The following is a 25202-nucleotide window of genomic DNA, read 5'->3' on the forward strand; positions in this document are numbered from 1 at the left end:
ACGAGTGCACACGTCTGACAATGAGGTACCGAAGTACTGAGGTAAGAGGGAAGAGGAGTATATAGGAGATTCGCTCGCAATGGTTCTTCGAAGTAGTCAATAACGATGCAAACGAGCTCTCGTCGTTGCGTCGTCGTGGCCTCTTAGAGAGGAGTAGAAACTGCTGCTGCGCATATACTCTCTCTCTTTCTCTCTCTCTTTCTCTCGCTCCGTTTCTGTCTTTGTCTCTGTCGCAGTCTGTCTCTCTCTTTCTCAATCCGTCTTTTTCTCTCTATCTCTCTCTCTTATGTGTTTTCCTTCCTAATAAGAACCTGCGGAGTATAGCTACGAGAGAGCTCGCACTCTCTTCACTTGACAGACATTTTGGATCGTTGAATTCAACAATTTATGATTTACTTCGACCCTTGTCAAACTTTTACTATCCTAATGAAAATCTTTTTTCCTGTGTTTTCTTTTTCTTTTCTTCTTTTCTTTTCTTTTCTTTTCTTTTCTTTTCTTTTCTTTTCTTTATCCGTACGACATTTTGTACTCGCGAGAGAAACTTGATTATTTGTAATCGATCCTTGATTAACGATTAATTCCAACGATTACCACGAATGATTTCATAGACTGTAATGAATAATTCATTGTGATCGTAAACGAGATTATGATCAACGATTAGTAAGTTTTTTTTTTATACTTTTATTTCATTAATATTTAATTATTCGATATTAATTATTCCAAGAGAATTTCAAGAAAATAAGAAAAGAAGAAAAGAATTAATAATAGGATATTCTTATTGTTACATACGATAGGTGATAACAATGTTTTGCGAAGTAATTGGTCAGCAAGTAGTTTAAGAACGACTGGATGAAGATAAGATAATGTTAATAGTGTTGTGTATAAGGGTGAGCTTATTGTCTACACGGAGGATAGTAACAGTTAGTAGTAGTAATTTTAACCGGAAAGGAGGAATATTTACCTTTACGGTTAGATACGTAATACAACTGTATATATATATATATATATATATATATATATATATATATATATATAGGATGGTGCAATGATGGTGGTTCTTAATGAGAATAGAGAACATTTTTGGTACAGAGATTGTAAGAATAGTAAGAGTGAGAAAACGATAGAAAACTATTTTACTGTAATGCTTGGACCGAGGAAAAAGTTTCGAGTGAATTTCTTTTATACCTGACGTCACAAAAGAGAACAAGAGAAAGAGAGAGAGAGAGAGAGAGAGAGAGAGAGAGAGAGAGAGAGAGAGAGAGAGAGAGAGAAGTTAAAAAAGAAAAATCTTGTTAGAGATCGTTACGATGAAATTTAACACGATGTATCATATACGAACGCGTTAGTACACCATGTACTTTGTTAAAGTTTAAAAGATTAGGATTTATCCCATAGGATTAATCGAAATCAAATCATTTCCTTGATTTAACCGTAATAAGAACAATAGAAAGGATGTCGATATTGGTTTTGATTTTCGATGCAATCTCTCTCTTTCTCTATCTCTCTAATTCCTATCTTTTATCTCCTATCTCAGGCCGATATGGTTTCTCTTTTGGTCCACGACCTAACACGTCTTTTCTTCTCTCGAGTCGACATTGCAAAAATGAAAAAAAAAGGAGAAGAAGAAGAAGCAAGATCGCAGAGAAAGAAGATCTCTAGCGAAAAAGAAAACGAATCGAGCTTTAGTAAAGGAAGAAAGAGAGAAACTCAGGTAGAAAAGATTGGGTGGCAAAGGGGTGGGAATCGGGCCAAAGGAGGAAGTCGTCCGTTTCCTCTTTTACGTTCAAAGATCTCTCAATTCTTCTTACCTTCAATGAAATTTATTCAAGTAGAAACAACCGGTATTTCAATCGCGTGGGCTCACGCGCGCACCCTCTCATCCTTCTCCTCCTCTTCCTATTTCCGTCCACGATGCATTTCTCGATGAATAAAATAGTAGAAAGAGAGAAAAATATCTAAAGGTGACAACGATTTAAATTGAGACACGAAAAGAAAAAAAAAAAAGAAAAAAAAATCCATTAAACGCGAAGACTTATCGAGGGGGAAAAATATCTTCAAGACGACAAATCCTTTACAAATTTTTATTCCGCGTTACTAACATTTTTATGAGAATCTCGTCTCTCTTTTTGTTCTTCTTGCGGTTTTTTATTGTGTTCTTTTTGTTTTTTTTTCGTTTTTACATAACGATCTCTCTCTCTCTCTCTCTCTCTCTCTCTCTCTCTCTCTCTCTCTCTCTCTCTCTCTCTCTCTCTTTCTATGTGCTTGTAAAAATGATCGAGAAATTAAAAAAAGAAAGAAGAGAGAAAAAAAGAAATATTAATTCTCGTTATTACGAACGTTCATTTTTGAAGTTGATACTCAATATTCATGGTCGAATTCGATTTCTCGATATTATTCTTAGGTCAGATTGGATACCATGGGAGAGCGTTTGCTTTAAAGGACGTTCGTTAGAGCGGATCGAGAAGAGTCCATAGAGTCGAGAGATACGACTAGTCGTTCGATCCTTTACTACAGAGAGAAAAAGACAGATAGAGCGAGAGCGAGAGAGAGAGAGAGAGAGAGAGAGAGAGAGAGAGAGAGAGAGAGAGAGAGAGAGAGAGAAGGATGGCACCGAACGAACGAGTAATTAAAAGCAGCGACCCTAATCATTTTCGCGAGGCCATTGCTTCGCTCGTCGTCTATCTTTGGTCGCTCTACGGAGTGATGGGGAATCTCTGATAGACCAAAAGAGAAGAAAAGAAAAAAAATAGAAGAGGATAGATCACACAGAGAAAGAGAGAGAGAAAGAGAGAGGAAAGGTCGAATGAATCGAGAAAGACAGAAAGAGAAAGAGAGAGAGGGGGGGGGGGAGAAACATTTCGAAAGTGGCTATATCAGAGAGAAAGGCTAGAAAAGGGTAGTAAAGGGTAGAAAATGCTAGAAAGTAAAGTAAAGGAGGAAACAGAGAGTTATCGTCCTGTTCTGGCTACAATCGCGGCTTCATCGTGAATACGAATGAGCTCTTGGTCGATCAGGCTCTAGGCCACTAATTGAGAAAGTTCTACGCCGTGGTCGATGTTTCCTCTGGAAGGAGATAGTCGAGCACTCACTCCTACCCCTAGTTCGCCTAGGGGATGCTTGCTTCGGTTCTACTTCCAAGAGCAACGTTCTACATCCTTCTCTCTCTCTCTCTCTCTCTCTCTCTCTCTCTATGTCTCTCTCTCGCTCACTCTCTCTTTCTCATGTGATTAATCTTTTCTTTTCTTTTCTTTTCTTTTCTTTTCTTTTCTTTGTTGAAGGAACTAACCTTCGAAGAAAATCGATTCTTCTTCTTATTTTATTCGATATAGTAATAGAATTCTTTTTTCTTTTCTCCCTCTTTTTTTTTCTTGTTCTTGTTATAATACAGGGCAATCCAAAAGTTTTTACTACGGTCTCAGGAAACAAGATAAAAAAAGACAAGGAAATAAAAAAGAAAATGAATCATCTTAAAAAGTCTCGAATCGAGAGCAATCGATTTTGAAAATCATCTTAGAAACTTTCGGACACGTTCTCTGTAAGTATTTATACGTCGTATATGTCACGTCGAAATAAAATGAAACTGTCATGGGTAATACAGGTCACGTTCGACGATATGTTCGTAATTTTTTTTTTTCCTTTTCTCATAATCAACGACGATAAGATATTTGTATTTTAGAAGGAAATAGCAATCCTTTTTAATTTATTTTTATTTTTATTGTAATGCAAAGTGGGACAAAAGTTTCTATAACGATCTCGATAAAAATAAAAAGAGACAGAAAAAAAAGAAAAAAGCGGAAACATTTAATCGTATTTTTAAAATTATTTACTGAACGTATATATATATATGTATGTATGTATATAAATATATATCGGATAAAACGATATCATTACGTAATCGACGTTTTCGTAAAAATTTTCCTATTAAAAATTATGAATGCTATTTTTTTTTCTAATCTCTTATACAATAATATAAAGTTAATTATTTTAATAATTTAATAATATAATAATAATATCTACTTACTCGTCGAATATATCAGATTAAAAGAAATCGTTACGATTAGTACGGGTAAATATGCGCTCGTCAACATCTTCTTCAACTTTCCATAATCAATCACGATATTTATGTGTGAAACTTAATCCTGTAACATAAAAATAAACATTTTCATTTATAACATACGTTTTTTAAATGCATATTAAATTGAAGATGACGAAGAATGGAGGGGAGAGTGGTACATGGAAAAATAAATCAAGTTAGTGTGTGTATATATATATATATATATATATATATATATATATATATATATATATATATATCATCGATATGATGAATCGATTCTAGAAAATCAACCACGTCCTTCGTAAAACGTCATTATTCGATTTGTACGGTCAATCAGATGAAAATCTTCATAATTTATTCTATAAAACATTTACCCTTCGGAATGATGTTTGAAATTCTTGTTTGCACACCACACGGTCACGAGAATAACGTTCGTTTGGGTACGTTGAATCATTCATGAGATCGATATATCGTAACGCTAAGGTTTCATCGTTCGATTATTTGTGTATATGTATACTTCGATCTCTTTAACCTATTAACTAGAATTTTATTCGATTATTCCATTAATTTCTTCCTTTATTGCAATTTGAAGATTTTCCGTCGAAAAAACGATATCTAATAACGAAGAACAAATTTTTTCTATATTACTGGTATTATAATTCTTATTATTTATTTATTTTTTGTTTTTCGTTTATCTAATGAGTTACGTTCCTCGCAAGATTTATAATCTTTCTCGAAGGGTGTTCGAAGGGTTAATTTTATGGTGACAGGGAGAGATTTCAATCGGTTCGTTATGAATTTCTCCTCGTGAACAATAGAATTCCAGGCAGATCGTATTACCAAGTATTATGCTGTGTATACGTATGTATATAACATTCTTCTTTATTATCCTAATTCTGCGGAGTCCGCATAACTAAACGGATGTAGTTACATACTGCTCGTCCTATCGAGTAATTGCTAATGCAAATTGTCTCGCATTAGCGACGATTTGTCGCAGAACGTACGGAGCGTATAATCATCGTCTCGTTATGTTCCCCCGGTGTTCGTATTGTTGTTATCTCTCTCTCTCTCTCTCTCTCTGTCTCTCTTACCCTCTCTTTTTCTTTCCTCTTTCTCCGTCTCTCCCACTCTCTCTCTACAGCAAAAGTATACCGTTTACAAAGTTCGTACAATAGTCTCCTCCTTCTCGACTATTTTACTATTTAAAATCGTCTTATTCTCGTCCGATTAGTTTCTTAATTTTGATGAAAAATTATGACAATTTTAAAAATATACATTTTCTTCGTTAAACGTCATATTATTGATTTAATTAAATAAACGTCGAAGATCTACGATTACTTAAACATATATAGCGACGTATAATCGATACAAATAAAATAGTTAAGAAATTTTTTCAGAGAGTAAAAGAAAGACAGATGAATATTTTGTTCTCATTAATTCGAAAATAGAGTTTATCGTGTTAATAGCTTTCGACTTCGATTAAACTTTGATTTTTCTTAAACGATTTGTTGAACTCGATCTAATGCGACTACGCTTTCGCTATACGTGTTCACCGAAGGAAGATGGATCGTCGTAGATAAAAGAGGAACAGAGAGGAAAGAGGACAAACGATAAGCCAAGGGAAATGCATAGTCGAAATATTAGGTCGAAGGATTTGCTTACGTTCGACAGGAAAGCTTTCCAATGATTTTTATACCCTTGGATTATCTATCAAGTCATTATAATTATTCTTATTTTATATTACTCTTAAAGTTTATTTCTTTTCAAGATATCTTACATTTCGTTTCTTTTTTTTTTTTATTTTTCCTTTCTTTCTTTTCTTTCTTTTCAAATATTTCATAGATTAAATCTCTTTTTCGTTTCGACGAGTACAATGAAAACACTTTTCAATGCTCTTTGTAAATTGCTTGTTATATTAATTACGATTTTACAATAGGAAAATCAGAAAATTTCTTTTTATATGATTCATTCTCATTTAATTTGTACGAATAAAATTATATTTCTGCATATACATAATTTCACCGTAGTTTTTATTTTTCTTTCTTTCTTTCTTTCTTTTTTTTTTTTTGTTATTTGAATTATATCATTAAGTCACAAAATTAGTATTGAATTCGTTCATTTTTTTCCTCTGATTTATTTTATTCGCTAAGAAAAAAAAAGAAAAAGAAAGAACAAAAAAAAATAAAAAATCTTTTTGGCAAATCTCTCGAATTAAATTATTCATGTCGTCGGAAAACAAGGGGGAGAGAGAGAGAGAGAGAGAGAGAGAGAGAGAGAGAGAGAGAGAGAGAGAGAGAGAGAGAGAAAGGGAGAGAAAAACTTTGCCAATATACACAAATTCTCCAAATTTTCCAACGGAGTAGACACGGCGGGTATATATGTTTCGTACACATCCGCAAAGATACGGATCTTATCCGTGACGGATCGTAAATCGTGCCTGAGGCGAGTCGCGAATATTCATGCGACGTCACACCACGCGTTGTGCGATTTGCATTCATCTAGTACATCCCCTCTAGTACATCCGAACACCCCCAACCACCCACCTACCCGTTCCTTCGATGTTCGCTCGCGAATTATTAAAGGTGAACCCACTTTTACCTCATCCTCTTCTCTCTTTTTCTGTTATTTCGGATCGATAAGCGATGTTTTCCTTCTCTTTCTTTCTTTCTTTCTTTTTTATTCTTTTTTTTTTCATTCTTCTCACCCCCACCACATTCCCTCGTTTACACACACACATCCCACCCCTCGGAAAAAAACTTCTACGACGACGAGAAGTTGAGAAAGGAATTTATAATGGAGAGAGGGAGGAAGAGAGAGATAAAAAAAGAAAAAGGAATGAAGTAAATAAATAAATAATTAATAAAAGAAACAAGAGAAGAAAGAAGGAAAATCATTTTATCGCTCGCGAGAATTTCTATTTTTAATTCATTTTTTTTTTTTTTTTTTTTCAATGAAATAGATTTTGTTATCGTCGTCGTTATTGTTTTTGTTCTTTTCTGCCATTTTCTCTCCATCCGTCTATCTTTCTTTATCCTCGTACTTACACACCTTATCACTGACTTTGCCAAATAATTTAAGCTTTTGAAAATAGTCCTTTGTTGTCTCTTTCTCTTCTTCTCATCACTATTCAAAGACATATCGTCTGTTTTTTTCGCATTCGCCTATCTTTCTCTTTTCTTTTTTTTTCTTTTTTCTTTTTAGTTTTCCTCTTTTTTTCTCGGATTAAACGTAATATTCTTGGACGATGTATTAACGTGGATAAAGTTCATAGGAGGGACCCACAATTTCCCCATTGTCATCTTCTTAATCTTTTTTCTCGTATCTCCTTTGGATTATGAAAGGTCTATTCAAACCACGGAATACGATAATAGCTTCGTTTCTTCTTTATTTCTTTTTTTTATATAGTGATTAAAGATCGCGACGATACGCGCTGATCAATGATGAACGTATTCATTTTCTTCCTCAAAAAAATTTCGATCAGATTCTAATTAAGTCTTTCGCATTATAAAAAAAGAAAAATATAAACCGTAATAAGTTAGGTATCGTGGATTTCTTTTTTTTTCTATCGAAAAAAAAAAAAATGAAAAAATGTATCCCAAAAAAAAAAGGAAAATCATAAAAAATTTTGACAGATCTTGTTAGAGTGGTATAGCATCGTTGTAAAACGATATCACGGATTATTTGTCCTGTAGATTCGAATTTCAATTAAGCCGATGAATTGCTCACTGTTACGTTCCCAAGAGAGAGAAAGATAGAGAGAGAGAAAACGTATCTAATTTGTTCTCTCCGTCGAAAAATCTAAATTTTCGTCCGATCGAACTGTCCCCTTTCTTCTCTCTCTCTCTCTCTCTCTCTCTCTCTCTCTCTCTCTCTCTCTCTCTCTCTCTCTCTCTCTCTCTCTCTCTCTCTCTCTCTCTCTCTCTCTCTCTCTCTCTCTCTCTCTCTCTCCCTATTTCTCGATAAATATTTCTCTACTCTTTTACGTTTATACATTCGAAACAGTCTCTAGTATTTATCATCTAATTATATAGTCACGAAATTTATGTTAGCGTTTATCAGAAATATAAGTAAGTACCTCTTACCTATCTATTTATCCCAATCGATGTAATATTTATATGATACACATCTACATCGATACAAATGCACATAAGGTCAAAGAGGTTTGCAATTGACAGACGATATTAATAATTTCTCACAATCTTTTTTACAGATATATGTGTATATACATATATGGTTGGCAATACAACTTCAACAGTTCGAGTTGCCGATTTACAATCGTGCTTGCAAATCGTTTCGAGTACGAATATTCATGTCGGTGGGAAAGGATTAACATTGATTTGCGGCTAGGTGAATATGTGTGAGTGTGTTTACGCGCGCGTATATACGTGTGTCTGTGTGTGTGTAGGAACGGTAGATTGGTGAATGGTTACGGAAGGATGCTGGGTGGATGGAGACAGGAGAGAAGGGTTGAATTCTATGTGTGTGTGGCTGTATGTATATGTTTGGGATGACCGAGGCGTAAATTGCAACGAATTAATCTCGGATCAAGGGAGCATCGAATCGTTTGAATTATATTTCCTTCCTTTCGTCGTTTCATATTTTATATTTTATATTTATACGAAGATGATCATATTCAATGTATATATTTATATGTGCGTACGTGTATGTGTGTGTGTGTGTGTGAGAGAGAGAGAAAGAGAGAGGGAGAGAGAAGAAAAAATAAGGATAATTTCATTTCTCATTAATTATATAGTCCTCTTGCACATACGAGTCTCTCGAATTTTTTTTCTTTCGTTTTTTAATAATCATAAATTTATTTTTTATTCGGAGATTTTTTTATTTCATTTTATTTTTTTCCTTCTAAAAATCGGATTCACTAATCCTCATCTCCGAGAAAGAACCGTGATAATCTCGAGTATTATGAAGAGATGATAATCTTTTTGCTTCACTACGTTGATTATGAAAATACTCATGAAAGTTTTTGTAAAATGTCAAAGATACGTATCATAAAATGGTTGGTCTTCTTAAACTTTCGACCCTCTCTTCTGTTTTAACAAATTTGTCTAACAAAAAATTTGTTTTAATAAATCTTTTTTCTCTCTCTCTCTCTTTTTTTTTTGGAATGATTTATAACGATTTGTTAAAATAATTCGCATTAGTATTTCATTATATCTTCTTCGTGATTAATTAATAATTATTATTTAACATGAAATTGATTAATACGTCGAATAGGTTTTTGTAACTCTTTAGATTTATAATGATCAGTGAAAATCATGGGTACAGTTTCTGGTATTAATTAATAATAATGATAACAGTAACAATTTGAAAGGAACTATCTGATATCAACATCGAATAGAATTTTATAACATTATTAAAAACCCTTACATGAGAAAAGTCGTTCTAACGTGAAATTTTCTTTCATTATCGGATAACAAAAGAAAAGAGAGAAAAAAAAAGAGGAAAAAAGGAAAAGAAAAAGAAGAATTTAGATATATTCTCCTCAGACAATTTCATAGATACGCGTAATAAAAAATTCCAGTTTAAATGAATACAGAGTAAGGCGTTAAACTAAAATGAGAATTATTTCGAGTGTGAGTGAATATGAGTTTTACGAGTAGATTCTACATATACACGATAATTTTTCGTTAAAAATGGGAATGGAAATTCGGTCATTGTAAAAAAATGAAAAAAAAGGAAAAACCCCCTTAAAAAAAAAAAGAGAAAAAAAGAAAAATTGAAATAAAATAAAATAAAAGGAACATCAGCGAGCAAGAATAAAAGAGAGACACAGAGAGAGAGAGAGAGAGAGAGAGAGAGAGAGAGAGAGAGAGAAAATGAGAGGACGTGATTTAATGTCGAGTCTTGTGAAATTATCGATCTTCGTGCGCGTCGATATATTAACGGTAATACGTTCTTGCCGCCTCTGATACCGTGAGCGCCATTGTTACGGGGGCACTATAATATCTTACGTAGAACGGGTATCGTTCCGTCACCGTACTCGGCTCGGTAACATATGGAGAGATTTTTCTTCGTTCGAAGGAAAAAGGGAACGGAGTATAAGAAGGGATAGTAGTAGCAGATATTCAAGATGACACGTAGCTACGATATAAGGGCTGATACTAAACCCTCCTTCCTAACAAACTAACATTTAATTTAATATCGATCGATAAGAGGAGAAGAGCATTAGAGATTATTCTTTTTGCTTTTTCTTTAAATATCGATTTACTTACACCGTGTGACTATAATTTAATAAAAATGTTATTAAAATTGTTAATTAATAATTCCATATTAAGCAAACATTATTTATATAAAATAATTGCAATGAGATATCAAATGACGGATTAAAACCTATACGATCCAATTTTTTTTCTTCCACACATAAAAAAAAAAAAAAAATACCCAAAGGAATATTATAATATCGCTTATGCTTAAACTATTCGTTATCCTTAGATCACTCTTCTAGAATTATATGATTATCCAATCAGCAAGTTTCTTTCTCTAGCTTTCGACGGACGATTGTAATAGTGTCTTTGATAATGCAAGAAAAGAAAAAGAGAAAGAAACAAAAAAAGAAAGAAATAAGAGAAGAAGTATCTACTAATAGTTCGTTTATTTTTCTTTATTAGTTTTTCCTTTTTTTAACATTATTTTTTACTTTCTTTTCTTTATGTAATAGTGACGTCAAAAATATGCGGTTAAGTCATCGTTGTTGTCATCGTGGGAAAAAGAGGATAGAGAGACAGAATATGAGTGAGAGAGAGAAGAAGAAGAGAGAGAGAGAGAGAAAAGGAGAGACAGAGAAGGAGAGAGAGAGAAAAGGAGAGACAGAGAAGGAGAGAGAGAGAGAGAGAAGGAGAGAGAAGCCCCAGTAGAAAACGTCTTCCTGTGATAGGGAAGCCACACGCGGGAATACTTGAATTATGTATATCACGGCATCGCGAACGAACGGTCGCCTTGACGATGTAATGAGCTGTCGATGTCAGCCGACGGACGACGCCAACGACGACGACGACGACGACGACGTCGACGGAACAGGACAGCAAGCCGTCGCCCCCGGGGGTGGATTTATTGGGGACGTCATAATGAAAGAGGATGCTTGTTCACGCCCTACGACGATCCCTTGACATCTCTCTCCCTCTATCTCTGTCTCTCTCTCATTCTCTCATTCTCTCTTTCTCTGTATCTCTCTATCTCTCTCGTTTCTCTCTTTTCTATTTCCGTTTTCTCTTTTTTTCTTTTCTATGTCTCTCTCTTTCTCTCTTTCTTTTTCTCTCTTTTTGTCTATCTACGTCTATCTATCTCTCTATCTCAATCTTTTTCCTTTCTCTTTTTCTTTGTCCTCCTCCTGCTCTGTTTAGATCTCAACTAAGATTTTTAGACCTTTCTATTTTAGTTCGATTCAGTCTCAATGCTTGAGTATGTACGTCGTTAACTTAATACGAAAGAAAAGGTTAGATATTTTTTATGTGTATATTATATGTTGTACTATTTTAATATTGTATTATATATGTGTATATGTAATGTAATATATAAATAAATAAATAAATAAATAAATAAATAGAAATAATTTTGTTCTCGCTTGATAGAAAAAGATCATGTCCTTCTAAGAACTTAATTTAATTACGTTCGAAAAGGTTTTAGTTATTTATTTATTTTCATTTTTTTTTTTTTTTCTTTGGAAGGTCAAGTACAGGCTGCAGTATCAACGAAGTTTGAAGAAAGTTTGAAAGGTATTTCAAGATTTGATCGGTCTTATCAAGCACGAAACGACGTGAAGCTACGAGAAAAAAAAAAGAAAAAAATAAAAAAGAAAAAAAAAAAAGAAAAAAAAAGCAGAAGGGAAAACTTTTAGTATCCGAAGCACGATGCCTTCCTTTACGATCGCCCTTTTCTTCTGAAATAAGCAACTGACGGGAGTTGATATATACATGTATATGTATGTACGAGCATTGGCTCGTATGTCACAGAAAAGAAATATAGTGAATTCCTTAGGGAACTAACCGAGGGCTGTCTTAAGGGAAATATATCCGCTTTTCTTTTTTTATCTTCTTTTTTCTCTTTCTCTATCCCTCTCTCTTTCTTTCTTATTCTATCTCTCTCGAACAAGCTAATTTAACGAATAAGTAGTCGTAAAAAATTCAATCAATTTTGACTCCAAATAAAAACTATCGAAATTATACATTTCTTTTTCCCTTCGAAATTGTGTATGAAAAAAAAAAGGGGGGGGGGGGAAATATTTTCCAATGTTATAAAATGAATAAAAGTAACAACTTTGTTTGCATATAGGTCGTACGATTATTTAGTCGCACGAAAAAGAATTATCGTCGTATAAAAACAGAGAAAAGAATTTTCCTTTTTATACGAAAGTCGATATACGTACGTATGTATGTATGTTGTATGTAAGTAGGTACGTGTATCGCGAGCACGTCCTTTCACCCTTTTTCATTTCCTTTTTATTTATTTTCTCTCTCTCTCTCTCTTTCTCTACTTCATATTTTCCCTCAAGGTCCATCGTAGACAACAGGCACGCAAGAAGCACCATGAAGTGGCACATTGACTTTGACTCTCCTTCTCTCTCTCTCTCTCTCTCTCTCTCTCTCTCTCTCTCTCTCTCTCTCTCTCTCTTTCTTTCTCTCCTATATTTACCTTTTATTCGTACCTTTTCGATATGGCGATGAGAAGCTGCTTCGCAGTTGATATTGCAAGTAGAAGCTGCTGTCTCCCTTTCTCTCATCCATAAATACAATGGAAGGAATTCTATGTTGGTCCTTCAAACGAGTAAAGGACGTTAGAGATCGAGTGGACCCTTTTACTCCCTTTACCTGCTTCTTCTATGCTTGCAGTTATTACGATGTTAATTAGAAGAATATCTATTGTCCAGGTTAATCCTATTTCCCTATGACCCTTCACATTCCTTCTTCCTCTCTCTCTCTCTCTCTTTTACTTCTTGTTCCCTCACCTACGTGCATACAGTCCTACCTGTATACATACATGCATACATATGGATATGGATATATGCACGAGTTTGTCTCTTACAGCGCATATAAACGATATTGCCAGACAGAGCGAACGCCGTTAGGGCTCGGAGCCCTCGAGGGACTACCAACCAAGTCGTATGCTACTCTCTCTCTCTCTCTTCCTCTCCCTCTTTTCCCTTCCTCTCTCTCTCTGTCTCTCTCTCTCGCTCTCTCTCTCTATATGTAGAGATACTACGTCAAATGAAGTAATTGCAGTCTAGCTAGTATAGTATGGTTAAGCAAGGGTAAACATTAGTTGATGTTCCCGCATAGACAATGGAAACGGAGGAACTGAATTGGTAGATGGACCAATGCCGACCTAGGCTGTATCGTTGCGTAGTCGAACAACGGATTAACGATTTGCTTCTATTATGTCGCGCGTCAATTACTCTCTCTCTCTCTCTCTCTCTCTCTCTCTCTCTCTCTCTCTCTCTTTCTCTCTCTCTCCCCTGTCAATTCAGTTTACATTTCGACACTTCTCCTCTACTCATTGTTAACAATTAATTATCCTCTGTAAATTGCCTTTCTCTTATCCTATCTATATCTCCATCATTATTATTTCTATTTTAATATCACATAGATAAGAATTCGAACGATATCGTTTCGATTTAATATTTCGTTTCCTTAATAATAATTTTACTTACTTACTTATGATTCAATCAATGAGGAAGTTTCTCTATCTTGCCCGAATCCTATCGGTTTGTCTACTGTATTTATTTTTCTTGCTTTCCTTTTTTTTTCTGTCTATCGATTTTTATAGCGGATCTACTTTAGTCGGTCGCGGTACGTCGAAAAAGATTTACTTGAGCGAATGACTTTAGTCGCTCGTGGTATGTAAGAAAGATTTTGTAGGTGAACGACCTTAGTCGCTCGTGGTATGCGAGAAAGATTTTGTATCTAAGAGAGATTTCATGGTATGCGAAGAAGGTTTATGTGACGGGCGACTATAGTCGTTTATGACAGCTAAAGGATTAATATCGTTATATACGTGATTTAAATTTTCACAAATTTTCCACTTAGCTTCACAATTCGGTTCAATTATTAGCGATACGCCGTATATCATTCTTTCGATATAAATTACGTAGAAAGAACGAAATGAAACGTGTTAATCCGACCGTATTTCTTCTAATAATTTTCTGATAAATATAAAAAAAAGATTTTACACATGGTAGACCTGAACGACTTTCCGATTTTGTTATTTGGTCAACAACACGTTTCCAACGAACGTGTTCGTTCCTCCCCAGTCATTTCGATTTGTTCGCTTTAATGATCGTCTAACGTTCCGGTTCGATGCAACAAAAATTGCGATCTACTACAATTTTTATCTGTATTGGATAATCACGTGGATATGTTGTACGTATGTATGTACGTTTATATATATGTACGTATATTCGTATCGGTCGTATCTCATTTGGAACGAACTCTGCCATTTTCTAGTACGAGAAGAAAAATAGAATTCACGGTAAATTGCGAGTGTCGTGACGTCATATCGTTTTCTTCTTCATCTTCTCTCTCTCTCTCTTTCTCTCTCTTTTTCTCTTACCCTCTTTTTGTTTTTTCGGTGAGATCCAATTTGAAATAATCGTGAAATTCGATTAGTTCGTGCGAAAGAAATTAATGATCGGTTGAAGTTCTACTCGAATATATACGTATTGATATATGTTCGTAGTGATTGAGATGTAATCGCAGATCGAAAAGAAAGAAATAAGAAAAAGAATAATTACGACATTTTTCTAAATACTACACACTTTTAAAAATATCGATTTAAAGATATTGATGGAATACTTATTTATACGAAAATCTTTGTCTGCGGTGTGTATTTATCAGCGTGTAATAAATTTATCGTTATAATATTAATTCATATTATCGAATCAATCAAAGTCAAAATATAAATTACTATGATATAATATACGAAATCTAAAATCCATTAAATCGGAATAGGATTTGCAAATCTAATATTAAATGTATGAGGTAATCGAGGAAGGAAAACTAACCTGTGTGATATCTACGCTCGTACTGAGTTCGACATTGGTTCAAGGATATTGTAAGACCTAGAGACGATCGACAATGACCTACAAAAACAAAATAAACGTGTTATTTCACGCTTACTCATTCATTTGTATATATACATACTTTATATATTTCGAAGCGATTGTAAACATTGTAACTATTGACTTGATTCTTGGTAAAAGGAGAAAAACGCTATTTATCATAGCAAAGAAACAATAAGAAATATTATTATAACTAATAATAATTTCTTACTTATAATTACAATATTTCTTTATTATTTTTGATTCAATATTATAATTTTTGATTCAATTTTACAATAAAAAATAAAAAAAAAATAGCTTCAACTCGATACATTATTTCAATCATTGTAATTTCTACAATAAAAAAAAGAAAAAAAAAGAGAACTAAAATACATGAAATCGATAGATCCAAAAGAAATTCTAACGATTTAATTCCTCCTTTTTTTTCTAACGGAGAAATTCTTTTATTTCGTGCAATGTTCGTGTAAAGTCAATAGATCAATTTAAACGATTGCGGTCGTTTCGCACGTTTGAAAAAACGCATCGTTTCCGAATCCATCTATGGGTTGTTGTGGCGTGAGACTTTTATATCGGTCGAAAAGAAACTTTCTTATTCGCGTTGCCAAAGTTTTATCACTCGAAGCTACTCCTCCTCCTCCTCCTCCTCCTCCTCCTCCTCCTCCTCCCCCTCCTCCTCCTCCTCCTCCACTCCCTCTTCCTTCTCGTTCTTCTATTTCTTTTTCAAAGCTTCTTTCTCGAGTAATCGGAAGAAGAGAACGAGAGAGAGAGAGAGAGAGAGAGAGAGAGAGAGAGAGAGAGAAAGAGAGATAGTGCGAAAGTGCGAGAGAAAGCGAAAAAGAAAAGAAGTCGAACGCGATTGGAAAGGAAAGGTACTCGTCGGTGAGAGAAAGATAGAAAAAGTAGAAAAGAGGAAACGAAAGAGTGAGAAAACTCGTCGACTTTCAAATTGCCGGAAATGTTGGTCGACATCGTCGAATCGTCGCCCATTTCTTTGTCGTTGTTGTCGTCGTCGTCGTCGTTTCGAATCGATTTCTGTTTTTTAGAGTACAACGTTGCACGACACTTTGCTTTTGTTTTTATTCCTTTTTTCTTTCACGTTTTCCTTGTTTTTTTTTTTTTTTGATCTCTTTGTTTTTATCTCTTTTACAACCTCGAGAATACGACTATACGATGATACAGAAATTAATTGACCGTATCGACGATTCGTACCGTAGTTTTATTCGTTCGCCAAAGTGCAAGATGGAGGAAAGTCTTTGTTAAATATTAACGTCGGCTCCCTTTTTCTTTTTTTTTATTTTCATTCGAGTTCAAATCCAGGAATATACTTCTTTTTTTAATATATATATATATATATATATATATATATATGTATATCGTATATATATAGGAAGATTTTAACAAGAAAAGAAAAATATGTACCGTGTTATACGAATTTGTGTTAAATAACAGAACAAAGTATTATTATTCTTTTATATACATAAAAAATTCCTACGTGTATAGGGAGAATACGATATTTTCCAAGAAATAAAAAGAGATAAGAAAAAAAATGCTTTGAACAATTTTAAACTAGATAAAAAAATTTATATAAAAAGGAAATTTGACATTAGATATGAACCAATAAAACTAAAATTCTGCTCGAATATTTTCATCGATTTTCAATTGCCAAAAAAATAAAAAAAAAAAAAATCAAACGATACATAGTTATAATACAGAAAGTTCTTAAAAAATTCAACAAAAAGAAAGATAGTACTCCGCTTAATTTTCATTCTCAATGACATAAAAAACTATTCTTCAAAAGTATCATTTAACGAGACTTTCCAATAATCGATTGTCAAATAAATGACATTATCTTGTTCTTATTACACCTTTCCATAATGACTATCGACATTAATCTTTTTATATATTTTTCTATTTTAAAGTCAATTTCTAGAAATCGATTTCAACTGATTAAAGGAGAACGTAGTTGCCTTTGCAATATCTCCTCCTACGATAGTTGTAAACCCCTTCTCCTTCACTTCTTCATTTCTCAGCTTTCTCTCTCCCTTTCGTGGTATTCTCAGGACGACTGGAAGACGAAGAGGGACGTGTGTACCCTATCGATGTCAAACACGAAGAAGCAGAATTCCTGAGATTGCGGTTCGACAGATCGACCAAGGAATGGAAGAAGACGAGAGCGAAGAGGCGGAGTTTCAAGGCTGTTGCCACATCAGCGTCTGTTCGACGAGCGTTTCAAGAGTCCCGATGCGATAGATAGATAGATAGATAGATAGATAGATAGATAGATAGATAGATAGATAGATAGATAGATAGATAGATAGATAGAAAAGGGGGGGAGAGAGAGAGAGAGAGAGAGAGAGAGAGAGAGAGAGAGAGAGAGAGAGAGAAGAGTCAAGTACAATATGTTTCCCTCGATTTTACGAGGGCAACGAAGGCATACGAAGGAAAATACGTTGGAAGTAAGGGTGGAAAAGTAATATTCGCACCCTTCCATTCATGGCGTTAAGCGTTCGTGACTACTACGATACTTTCGATCTTTTTTTTTTCTATCTCTTTCTTTTCTTTCTTTCTTTCTTTTTTTTCTGCTTCCTCCCTTCTACTTTCTGTTTTTTTTTCTTCCTTTTTTCTTTCCCTTTTTCTTTTTAAAGCATATTATGCTGAGACGTGAAAAATGTTGATAAGTACGCAGGGGTATCTGATGAATATTTATGGAAATCACAAAGAGAAAAAGAGAGATAGGGAGAGAGAGTAATCTTGTCTACTTGGAATATCTACTTTTAAAGAAGATAAAAGTCCAATCGAATTAGATCGTTTATTATCAACTAAGAAGACATAGTTTTTCTCTTTCTCTCTTTTATAGATAAGAATAGTCTCGAGGTTACTTCTTTAACCTCCTTTCGTCATGTGTCTCTTCGAATCTCGATTTACATGTCTTTCTTTTTAGAAGAAGAGAAAGAAAGAAAGGCAGACAGACAGATAGACTATCTGTTCCAATCGTTAAGAATTTACGATTACAACGAATTCATGTTCTTTTTAAGAATAATCTTTCTTTTAAGAATTCTTATTTCTACTGCTTGAAATTCGTCCCTATGGATGAATGAATGACTATATATTCTTAGGGTTTCCTTCTTTGATAAATTATACCTATCGAGAATAGCTTCGGTCACGTCTACATTTCGTACATTTTATAGAAGGAATCAATCCATTTTTCTTACGATTTATCTCGCGACAAAACTTTACAAAATTATTATATATAATAGGAAGGGGGAGGGAAAGAAGGAAGAAAAAGAAAAAGAAAACGAAATATCTTAGAATTTCGTAGAATTTGAAAAGAAAAAAAAAACAAGAAAAAAAAGAGAAGGATCTAAAGAAAAAGAAAAAAAAGAAGAAGAAGAAGTGGAAAGACAGATTTTCGTTCGATATTAAATCCGAGAGAAAACGAAATCGAAGAACAAAGGATAGGATAGGATAGGAGATAGGACAGGATACTATAGTATAGTATAGTATAGTATAGTCTAGTCTAGTTTAGTATAGTATAGTATAGATGGTTGTGTTCGTTCGTGAAACGATATAACGAAGGATACATCGCAGAAACCTCGTCCCCGAGATACACGATTAGGATTTAGGATCTACAGGATTTAGAGCCTGTAATACCAAACTCGACGTCTGCCGTTGTGGTCGGCTTTGCTATAGATACATACCTACGTGTTATACAGGAGAGTTCTACGGATTACGGTCAAAAGGATAAACAAGAAACTTCTTTTATAAACTGTTATACATTTTCAAGATTATTCTATTATATTTTTTACGTTGGATTATACCTACGAATTTGTCCAACTTTGTTCCTTAATAACATCCGAAACGTTTTAAAAATTCTAAACCATCGATACTATCGATGAAAAAATATATAACGTTACTATATTCTAGTTACTATAATTAGATATATTATTTTTAGATTATATACTATTCTATATAATGATATTACGTTGGTAGACTGAAAACTCTTGTAACATGATACCTCAAAGAAAAAAAAAAAACACGATGGAAAAATTACTGATGGTTCTTGCTAACACGATATTATTACAACACGGTTTCCATATAGCACGATTTAAACTTGGACAACTTTCATACAGTACGGTTTCGTTTAACACAGTTTCGATACAACGTAGAACAAATTAATCGTGTTATATGAAGTTTCTATGTACTATATTGTATATTATTATTACTTTTCTCTCTCTCTCTCTCTCTCTCTCTCTTTGATATTACTAATATTATAACAACTAGTAAATAGTATAATAATATGCAATGTAATAAACAACAGAGCACTGTACAACAGGTCCCACAATTTTCAAGTATGAAGATCGATTTTAAAAAAGACCAATATTGTCGGTAGCCTAAATTCGAATGCTGATTTTTCCGAATATGTACGTTTATTTTAAGCTCCTTTGCATTCCGATCCATACGAAAGGGTTGCATTATATATCATGTGAAATCCAAGTGTTCGACCCCAATCGAATGCAAGGAGAGAGAAATAGGGATAGAGGGAGAGATAGAAATAGCGAGAGACAGAAAGGGAGAGAGAGAGAGGGAGAGAGAAAGGAGTTAGACTAAATGTATTCTAATCGACATATTCTAAGAATAGAATATATCGATAGGTAAATCATCTTACAGATATAACGCATTTATATAATAAATGTTTGTGATACCTGGATCACGTATCACCACACAACAATCCCTCTGTTCATATCTACTGTGTGTACGTGTAAATACGTTTACGTCTTTGTTAAGTTACTGGTTTCGTGCAATTGAAGTTTACATTATCTCATGGAAATTCGTGTCTTAATTATTTGTACGGTGGTTCTCGATTCTCTTCATTATCGATATAATCTATTCGATTCCCTTTTAAATTCACACCACGCTAAACGTTTTGTTTGCTCGAACTATTCGTGTTATATCCGTTGTGTTCCGTCATGGACATGGAAAATACATCGATGAATATACCTATATCATATACATATACATACGTCGAATTAATAACCGACCTCTTCTGTCTTGTAATCCTGTCACACAGGATGTAATGCAACATGTTAAATGACCCCTTCTTGGCTTGGTTCATGCTTCAAAAGTAGGTCGATAACAGTGACAGAATGTCGTGACACGAAACGCGACACGTTCACGATGGAACAGATAAGAAAAGAGAATGAGGAATCTCGAACGTGGATATAAATATATAACGATCTAACTTTTTAATCAATCAACGAGCGACCTTCCATTTTTTTTATCTCAATCATTGATTTCAAATTGGATTTGACGGGACATTTTCTTCTTCTTTTCTTTTCTTTCTTTTCTTTTTTTAAGACGGTCTTCGATTTAAATTAATTATTACGTCGATCTACGAAATGGCCGAAAATTCATTTGACCGTCCTGGAAAGAAAATAAAAAGAAACGAATACGATTAGAAAACGAAAAAGAGAATGAAGAAAAATAAGTAGCCTCCTCTCACGATAAAAACAACATCGTCGCAAAACGGAGACAAATTTTTATCTTCTCGTCTTTTAACGATCGTTCAACGATAAGTACGTCCCTGAGAGTTCTCTAGAGGTTTTAGATACGGTATCGGTAATTCTCTTTAAGGCGTACTTTCTCGAGTGAATATATGTGCACAAAATCGCGCCGAAATATATTATCTTGGTGTACGTTATCGTAACCGTTATCGTTATCGTTATCCTTTCGTTGAAAGAGAAAGAGAGAGAGAGAGAGAAAAAGAGAGAGAGAGAGAAAGAGAAAGAGAGAAAGATAGAGAGAAAGTGTTAGAACTGGGATATTATTAACATTAGAATGATCATTATCGCTGATGAAATTTATTTCGAGGTCGACTAGAAAAAAAGAACAGAAGAAATTTATCCACCATTCACGTATATACAATACTTAAAATGCTTTCAACATTATCACAGCTTTTTATTTTGGATTTTCTATATACATATACATATAAAAAAAAAAAAAGAGAGAGAGAAAAGAAAAAAGAAGAAAAATATAATTGGTGGATTATTAAATATACTATATTAAATATACTTTTTAGTTAGAAAATTATTCGAATTCGTAGTAAGAACCAATAATTTCAGATTAAACGTCACGTGCGTCCGGTCATAGGCAGAGAACATATTTTACGTAACGTTAAAAGCCCGTAAGTGAATGGATTTATTGTACTCTTGCTTTTTTTTCGTTTCTTCTTTTTTTTCCCTTCTCTCTCTCTCTCTCTCTCTCTCTCTTTTTGCAAAGGCCACCAGCACGGTTCCACGATAAAATATTGCGCGCGATAGTCGAAACAGCGGAAATGGGCGAGACCTTTAATGGACGCATAAAAATGCGCGTAAACGTGTCGTGCTCGGCGCATTAAGCGATTAGAACGCTCGTTGCCTGTTAACTATCAGCCTCGCCGTTCGCGAATGCAACGTTTAATTAAAATCGAGATATTCTGGCGTTGGTCTAAGGGCTCTCTCTCTCTCTCTCTCTCTCTCTCTTTCTTTTTCTTTCTGTCTCTTTTTCTCTCTCGTCAAAGGGCCTTCATTTAAATATATTCGTAAAGCTCTTTTGATGTTGTCGAGCGGAATTACATCGATAAAGAAAAACATTCATTTCGTTGGGAATAATATATTCGCGTTTATTAAAAAGAATTTAGATATTGTGATTTATATATTGTACAAAGTGAATTGTGTCGTTTAAAAAGTGAAATTAAAATTAAAAAAAAAAAAAAAAAAGAAAGAAAAAAGGTAAAAGAAAAAAAGGGAAGAGAGAAGTCTGTATATAGAAATAACTACAATGTTGACGAGTAAAATTGTTACACATCGATAAAGGACAAAAAAACATTCGTTTCATTCGATTTAAAAGAATATTCATGTATTTAGATACCTGACTTTAATTAAAAAATAAAAGAATTGATTACGGAAATATTTATCGAATGAATTGTTCTATTATTTTCTCCTTTTATTTCCTTTTCCGTTTAAATGACTCGTAACCATATTCGAATTAATTTAACGATTAATGAAAAAAAATTTTTATGTGAAAAGATTTAATAAAGTATATTTACAATTCCATTTAACGTGTTATTTGTCGTTCATAGTAATAGTTAACGAAACGTATCGTCTACTTGTCTTCGATATATTTAATTCAACGCGAAAATTGAATATCGTAAAAGTGTCCGTAGCAAAAATTGAGGCGTTATGTATCGTTGTAACATAAATTTAAAAAAGAGAGAAAAAGAGAGAAAGAGAGAGAGAATTGCTAGTAGAAGCTATTAGATCGTAGAGATGAATTGACATGATATAACTTTAGCTTATTGTCCTAAAAAATTTTGACGAACGTTAATGGCTACCCATATAATTTCTTCATCTCTCTCTCTCTCTCTCTCTCTCTCTCTCTCTCTCTCTCTCTCTCTCTCTCTCTCTCTCTCTCTCTCTATTTTTTTCTTAATAAATATTTCACATTATCATTGAAAGAATTCACGTAAGTTTCCTTTTTTCTATCGACTAGTAATAAATTTTTTTCCAACGAAATATTGTTTTCAATATTGACTCTTAATGTTATTGCTAACGTAGTATTCGATTTAAAAGATCTATGCGTAATAACACGAAATATGGAAACGAAAGTACATAGTTAGACAAAAGAGAGAGAGAGAGAGAGAGAAAAAGAGAGAGAGAGAGAGAGAGAGAGAGAGAGAGAGAGAGAGAGAGAACTCGCTCGTAAATCTCGTCTCTATCGAGAAAACAGTCCGGTGCGATGCATAAAACTTGAAAGCGCTAAAACATGAGCTCGCGTATGAGCAGTTAGTTCGCGTAACTTATGGCTTACGGTTGGTTTGAACCAGGAAGAGTTTAGTGGTTACTATCGAAATATCGTCTGTCAAAATTTCGAAGCTCGTGTCGACATTTCTGTCGTTGGATGCTGGATTTTCCGATGTTACAAAATATCGATATATAATGTTTCATCTTTGTTTGCATGAAAACACGTGTTTCTAATATCGCGTACTATATATACAATAAAATATATATGTGTGTGTCTAAATGTTTTATTAGGTTTATGTGTTTCATAGGATTTTTTTTTTTTTTTTTTTTTTTTTTTAAGTATTTTAAGTAACACATAATATGCAGTTATCAATGAAATGATGAATGAGAAATTAATATACATATACATAGAAAATATTCAAACGTTTCATTAATGTTTTACAAAGTAATTTAAGTGTCATTTAATATAGACTTCAATGAAATAATGAATGAGAGAAGATAAAAAAAAAAAAATTCCGGAGGTTTCATCAATACCTCAAAATCGTATTATAAATTTATCAATGAAACGAAATTAAATGATGAATGAATGGATGTACCTATATGTATGGATGTCTGTAAAAAAAAAAAAACGAAATATTTAAATGTTTCATAGATACATGTATGTTTCATAGATACTACATATTTATACACTAGTCGGAATTTAAAATAATATATTTCTCCGAATATTTTTTAACGAGATATATTATAGATCAGAAATTGGACGCATAATGTTACGATTCTCAGCGAACGAAATGTAATGTATATAAATCAGGTAAGATAAGTCTTTCTCCATTGGAACAGGTGTCATGATTTGTCGGATATGCTTTTCTCTAGCGCGTGTAAACGCGGATCGTGTGTTCCCCATTCAAACATCCTCGACAACGTCTCGTGAGTTCGAGTCGATTCTACTTTTCTGTCAGTCTCTCTCTCTCTCTTTCTCTTTTTCTCACTTTTTCTCTATCTCTATCTATCTCTTTATCTCTTTCCTCTCTCTCTCTCTCTCTCTCTCTCTCTCTCTCTCTCTCTCTCTCTCTCTCTCTCTCTCTCTCTCTGTCCTATTCTTTCTTTTTATAGTCAAGAGAGTCATCCTGAATTCTTTCCTTGCTGCAAAGTCGAACAAGCAAACGTTGCATTTTCTATGAGCAAATTGAAAGATAGTTAAATGTGTTTGGATATGTTTCGTTTTATCAATGAAATTTAGATCGAAGCAATAATAGATTTCTATTATTCGAATTCAATTTCTTTTGATATTTCTTTTTATCTTTTCCTTCCTACTTAACAAGCAAGATCGATTAATTAAAAAGGAGAATTTCGTGGTAAAGTTTAATAGTCCAAATAATAGTGAAATTCATATTTTTACTTTATTATGTTATACCATGTTATGCTACTTGTTAACCGCAAGATAATAATACGGCAAACATAAAAATGAACATTATTGTGCAGCGAGTTTACCGTACGACTCGAATCACAGCCTCTTAACCGTAGTGCAACAGCTTGCCACGATAACGAGCAACTACGACCAACCATTTCGCCAAATTACATTTTATAAGAGGAAACGTGTGTGTATGTGTTTGTGTGTGTGTGTATGTGTGTGCCCAACATAAATATTTTCTTAAATCTTGATAAAGAAGAAAAGAAAAAGATAATAAAAGAAAACAAAATAATAGACAAAAAAGAAACAAAAAAAAGAAACCAGAAACGTAATCTGCTTTTTCAATGAACTATATTTTTAATGAACCAGTAAAACGATAACTTATTCTTTTTTTTATTTTTCTCTCTCTCTCTCGTATATAAATAATCATTACAACAACGAAAAATGGAAAATACGATATTCGAAAGGATTTTAACGAGAGATAAAGAGAAAGAGAAAGAGAGAGAGAAAGAGAATGCAAATGAGTTGTGAAAAATGTTACGTTGTAATTACATAAAAAGAATTGATGTTCTTTTTTTTAGTGTTTCTAACGATCATCAGTTAAATTACTTTCTTCTAATGCACATATATATATATATACACACCCACACACATAAAGATGATTGTTAAGAAAGTTGCGTAGCAAATTGAAACGTTGGACACTAGGTACTGATCATTTGCATCTGATTATCATACTACTTTCGAGTTTTATCGCGGCTATGTAAAAGAAGAGTTACGTTCAAAGTGGCTATTTCAAAGTAACTCGCAGTTGAAACTTAGGTACTACCTTAGGTACTAGAGGACTAAGCTGGCTATAGAAAGAGAGAGAGAGAGAGAGAGAGAGAGAGA

General features: G+C 33.6%; 1 protein-coding gene across 3 annotated transcripts in view; it reads right to left on the reverse strand.

The window, feature by feature from the left end:
- The window catches only part of LOC122636250, a 60708-nt gene that overhangs the window by 23486 nt on the left and 12020 nt on the right, over nucleotides 1–25202 (reverse strand). For 2 of the 3 annotated variants that reach the window (XM_043827270.1, XM_043827269.1), the window contains exons 3-4: nucleotides 15069–15146; nucleotides 4022–4139 (exon numbers count right to left, since the gene is read on the reverse strand). In XM_043827270.1, the coding sequence (XP_043683205.1) occupies nucleotides 4022–4088 (67 nt within the window). In that variant the 5' untranslated portion in view covers nucleotides 4089–4139; nucleotides 15069–15146. The remainder of the gene's footprint in view (nucleotides 1–4021; nucleotides 4140–15068; nucleotides 15147–25202) is intronic. The other variant, XM_043827271.1, reaches the window with a different exon arrangement.

The sequence above is a fragment of the Vespula pensylvanica genome, chromosome 21 (assembly GCF_014466175.1).
Source record: "Vespula pensylvanica isolate Volc-1 chromosome 21, ASM1446617v1, whole genome shotgun sequence".
Lineage (NCBI taxonomy): Eukaryota > Metazoa > Arthropoda > Insecta > Hymenoptera > Vespidae > Vespula > Vespula pensylvanica.